We start from the raw sequence: 5000 nt of genomic DNA on the forward strand, positions 1-5000 counted from the left end.
ATATAATATCATTTTCATTATCTATTATATACTTTCCCCGGCATTTTCTAACCGATCAGAAAGCTCCCTTTTATCGACAGCCCTATCGTAAATAAACACATCTGTACATTCTCATCCGTTCGCAGACCTTCTCACTCTCTCTCTCTCTCTCCCTCGCCATAAACCGCATCATATTTGCGTCGTAAATATTCTCTCTCTTCTCTCTCTCTCTCTCTCTCTCTCGTTTTCATCAATGTAATCACCTCGTAGCTCTGCCACCTCTTCCCCCTTGTCATCTCATTTGTCATTTTTTTACCACTCATGAATCCAAGTGTGATACAAGGAGAGAGAGAGAGAGAGAGAGAGAGAGAGAGAGAGAGAGAGAGAGAGAATTATGGTAAGGACTGGAGTTTTATACGGACAATGTGGTAAAAGAAAGGGATGTCGACGAAGGGGATATATAGAGACATCTATATTTACAGTGCATCGTGGGTATTATTGTATTGTGCTTTTATTCTTTAGCATACAAAAACGTAATCCTGCTGACAGTACACACACATTAACACAAATACACATACACATACGCAAATATATATATATGTATATATAAATATATTATATATATATATATATATTATATATATGTATATATATATATATATATAATAATATATATAAAATATATATATATATATATATAGATATTATATATATATATATATATATATATATATATATATATATATAAATATATATTATATATACATAATATATATATCATATATATATATATATATATATATATATATACTATATATTTGACATACAGTTAAGGCACGGATGAATATAGAGCCCGTTTTGATGACTTCAAAACACGAAAACCAAAACTGCTATGGAAATGAATCTCGTTTGTCACTCCTTGGTAGATGACGGGAAATGGGGAGATATGGATCACTGATTTAAAATGTATTATTGTCGTTTAAGAATCGTAGCGCTGTCTTTACGTAATGTCTGTGTTCCGTACTTTTAATTGATATGCTTTTTTTCCTCTCTTCCTGTATCGGTATTTACCAATTTCCTTATAAGGTCTCATAATGACGCATTGTCGCTTGCACAATACAGCCTTGATATCTGACGCCTATAATTACATTTTTATCTTTAATTAATTTTGAGGGCCTTAATACCTTCAACAATTTTATTTGTATCTGGCTTTGAACCAGAATGAAGCTCTTAATTTCTGAACATCCATGATAAATTCTTCAATTTGCTACAGTCACTTTATCATTAATCCATTTACGTTTCACTATCGTAAATTAATCTGGAGTTCACTCATTAGTGTGAATTTAATAAGATCTAAGCAGGCACTGAAGTTTATAAAAAAAAAAAAATACAGTAACTGATGAAATTTACTTCGGAGAGACAGGTAGATCCATCTTACAAAGATTACTGAAAGATCATAAAATACGGATACTCGACGGGAGCTCGGGGATTTTTTTTTTTTTTTTTTTTATACTTATGAAGGATATTGGCCATGCCATAAATTGAAGTGGGACCGAGCTGTGTTTCAAAAGTAACTGCCCATACAAAGGGGGGGGGGGGGGGGGGGGGGGGGGGAGAATCTGGATTCCGCCATTATCACACCAAGAGTGTGAATTTGTCCGAAAGACACTGGAAATCAGATTTCACGGACGAGTTCACAACGATGGGCTGACGCCATTCTCTCACGGGACAACATATACATCCAATACCACCAATGTTGTCATGCCACACCTGCATATATCGTATAATTACTGTTAACGCCTCATAACTGTTCATATTCACCAGTGATCAAGGAATACAGAAGATTGTTCATCAAAAACATATGGCTTAGTCATGTAAACCAAGGTCTAGCGAATACAATTCTCTAGACCTTAATGTAAATAAGAGGGAATGGGTATTGACATGTTCTTAGTTTACACTGAGTAGGAAAAGGTTAATCATTATAAAAAGAATCTGCTAATTCATTTGATAACGATAACTCTTTTGAAATATGGTTAGAAATGAATTATGCAATGAGCAATCAGGAATTTCTTTAATATAAGTATCTGAGGAACACAAGGAGTTCACTTATCGTCTTCCTCTTTACGTTTCGAAATAATGCTCTTACGCATTCCCAAAATAAAGAGTTTTGCTTCCGTTCCTGTTTTTCTCCGTTATTTATCCTCATTCTCATTCTCTTCATATTTCGCATCTGTTCGTGTTTTCCTCTGTTATCATTACCATTCTTATTTCTTTACACTTCGCCTCTGGTCGTATTTTTCTCCGTTATCATCATTATTCTTATTCTTTTCACACTTCGCCTGGGTTCGTGTTTTCATCCTTTATCATCATCATTCTTATTCTATTCACACTTCGTCTCTGTTCGTGTTTTTATCCGTTATCATACCATTCTTGTTCTCTTCGCACTTCTCGATTGTTTGCATTTTCCTCTGTTATCATATTCATTCTTATTCTCTTCACACTTCGCCTCTGTTCGTGTTTTCCTCTGTTATCATCATCCTTCTTATTCTCTTCACACTTCGCCTATATTCGTGTTTTCCTCTGTTATCATCATCGTTCTTATTCTCTTTACACTTCGCCTCTGTTCGTGTATTCATCCGTTATCATCATCATTCTTATTCTCTTCGCACTTCGCAACTGTTTGCATTTTTCTCCGTTATCATCATCCTTCTCATTCTTTTCACACTTCGCCTCTGTTCGTGTTTTCATCCGTTATCATCATCATTCTTATTCTCTTCACACTTAGCCTCTGTTCGTGTTTTTATCCGTTATCATACCATTCTTGTTCTCTTTGCACTTCTCGATTGTTTGCATTTTCCTCCGTTATCATAATCATTCTTATTCTCTTCATCTTCGCCTATATTCGTTTTTCCTCCGTTATCATCATCATTCTTATTCTCTTTACACTTCGCATCTGTTCGTGTTTTCCTCCTTTATCATCATCCTTCTTATTCTCTTCACACTTCGCCTCTGTTCGTGTTTTCATCCGTTATCATCATCCTTCTTATTCTCTTCCCACTTCGCCTCTGTTAGTGTTTTTATCTGTTATCATACCATTCTTATTCTCTTCACACTTCGCCTCTGTTCGTGTTTTTATCCGTTATCATACCATTCTTATTCTCTTTGCACTTCGCCTCTGTTCGCGTTCTCCTCCGTTATTTATCCTCATTGTCATTCTCTTCCCTCACAGATGCCGAGTGTATCAAGATCGTGGAGATGAGAGTCCCGTCATCAGTTATGGCCGGAGACACTGTGCATTTGCAGTGCGACTATGACCTGGAATCAGACACATTATACTCTCTCACTTGGTGGCGGGAACAAAAGCAGTTCTATCAGTACAGTCCGACCTCCGGCAAAAGGAAGTCGAAGTACGACTCCCACGGGATCGAGGTTGACGTGAGTATTGGCAAAGTTTATGGTAATGTGCTTGTCTGCTGGATTTTCAGGGAACGCGATGGGCGGCAAAAGCCCAAGACGCATGTTTCGAACTTGACATTCACATAGTACATTGTTTTGGAGTGTTTCTTCTCTTCTCTAGGGACGCATTAGTATTTTTTCGTTTTGCTACTGCATATTTCAGGAAATTACTTCGCTATTATTATCTGTAAGACTCCTCACGACTGTTGTCTCCTTGTTACGACTGGTTTCGTAATAAGAAATTACGACAAAGCACGCCATTGATATATTATAAGTATTGTTCTCAGTCAACTCAGTAACTTTGGTCGATTTTAAAAACTTCTTAGAGTATTCAGAACCCCTGGTTACTAAATGATAATCATTTCATCCATCTATAAATTCATATAGGTACGCTTTCCGTATATTCCATACAGATCATTAATATACACTCTCATTTATCTAACTGCTTTCTCAAATGAAAGACAAAAATAATGAAAATTTGTAATTACAGTCTCGTATCTTAAGTAACGCCAGGATAAAAATGACTAATACATCAAAATAAAAAAGGGCAATAAAGCTACTATAAGCGACAAGAGCTTGAGACTCGAGTGAATCGTGTCTCTCTGCAGAAAAGGATATAATGAGGACTGTGAAACGCAGCTTGAGGAGCAAGAGCCCGTGCAGGCAGATGCCCAGTTTGATATAAATACAGACTTAAACCCGGTTAAAATTCTGCACACGAACCAGAAGAGGGACATCAATTGCATATTTCTTGCAGGTTGTCGGAAACGAAATGAATGAATGGACATGATCTGCACTAAAACTGGCAGTGAACAGAATGAAGTAAAAAAGCAAGGAACGATATTTTAATCTTGACGTTTGAATGCGAAAGATTCGGTACGAGTAAAATAAATGATGAAATGGAAACGCTTTGGAAATGGCGTCTGGATGTCAGGCTATTGATCAAACATTTACAAGGGATGGAATTCAAATACAAATTCAAAACGAATATTGATGTCGGGTTTTGGTATTTAAGACTAAGAAGATAGATGGCTGCTTCTGTGTCTCTGGGTAGATTCTGATAATTCTGATAATGTTTAGAATTACTGAACATCTGATGTGGAGTTGGAATTCTGGGTGCTCTTCATTGAGGAATGATTACAATCGCAAGCACTGCATTGTATCTACAAGTTCAAAGAGTGTGTCGCTATTTTAAATGAAGTTATGGGGTACCTGTGACAGCAATTTTGAGAGGGATGTGTGACAGTTTTGAAATGGTGTCTGTGACAGAGCAGCCCTATCAACTACAACCGAAACAAACTAGTCAAATCAAAACTACAAAATGGACTTTACAGAAAAGCGAAGCCGAAGGCAGAGGGTTTCAGTGGCAAGGACTTAGGACAAGCTCTGTCAAATAATCTTTACAGAATAAAAGCAATGCCATAAGATTCTCTAAAGACTGCACGAGAGACTGGACAGATATAAATAAGTCAACAGGAATAAATTGCTGACAACTGCAACGGCAAGATGACAATCGATAAGTGGACTGACCGATCATTATCTGGAACACTCAAATAGTTTCAGCA

The 5000-nt window shown here is 36.6% G+C and overlaps 1 protein-coding gene across 1 annotated transcript in view; it reads left to right on the plus strand.

Annotated features, from left to right (window-relative positions):
* LOC135212530 (cell adhesion molecule 2-like) overlaps positions 1–5000 on the plus strand; it is a 505319-nt gene that overhangs the window by 434058 nt on the left and 66261 nt on the right. The window contains exon 3 of the mRNA XM_064246060.1: positions 3209–3414. Within this exon, the coding sequence (XP_064102130.1) occupies positions 3209–3414 (206 nt within the window). The remainder of the gene's footprint in view (positions 1–3208; positions 3415–5000) is intronic.

Source organism: Macrobrachium nipponense, chromosome 41 (assembly GCF_015104395.2).
Source record: "Macrobrachium nipponense isolate FS-2020 chromosome 41, ASM1510439v2, whole genome shotgun sequence".
Lineage (NCBI taxonomy): Eukaryota > Metazoa > Arthropoda > Malacostraca > Decapoda > Palaemonidae > Macrobrachium > Macrobrachium nipponense.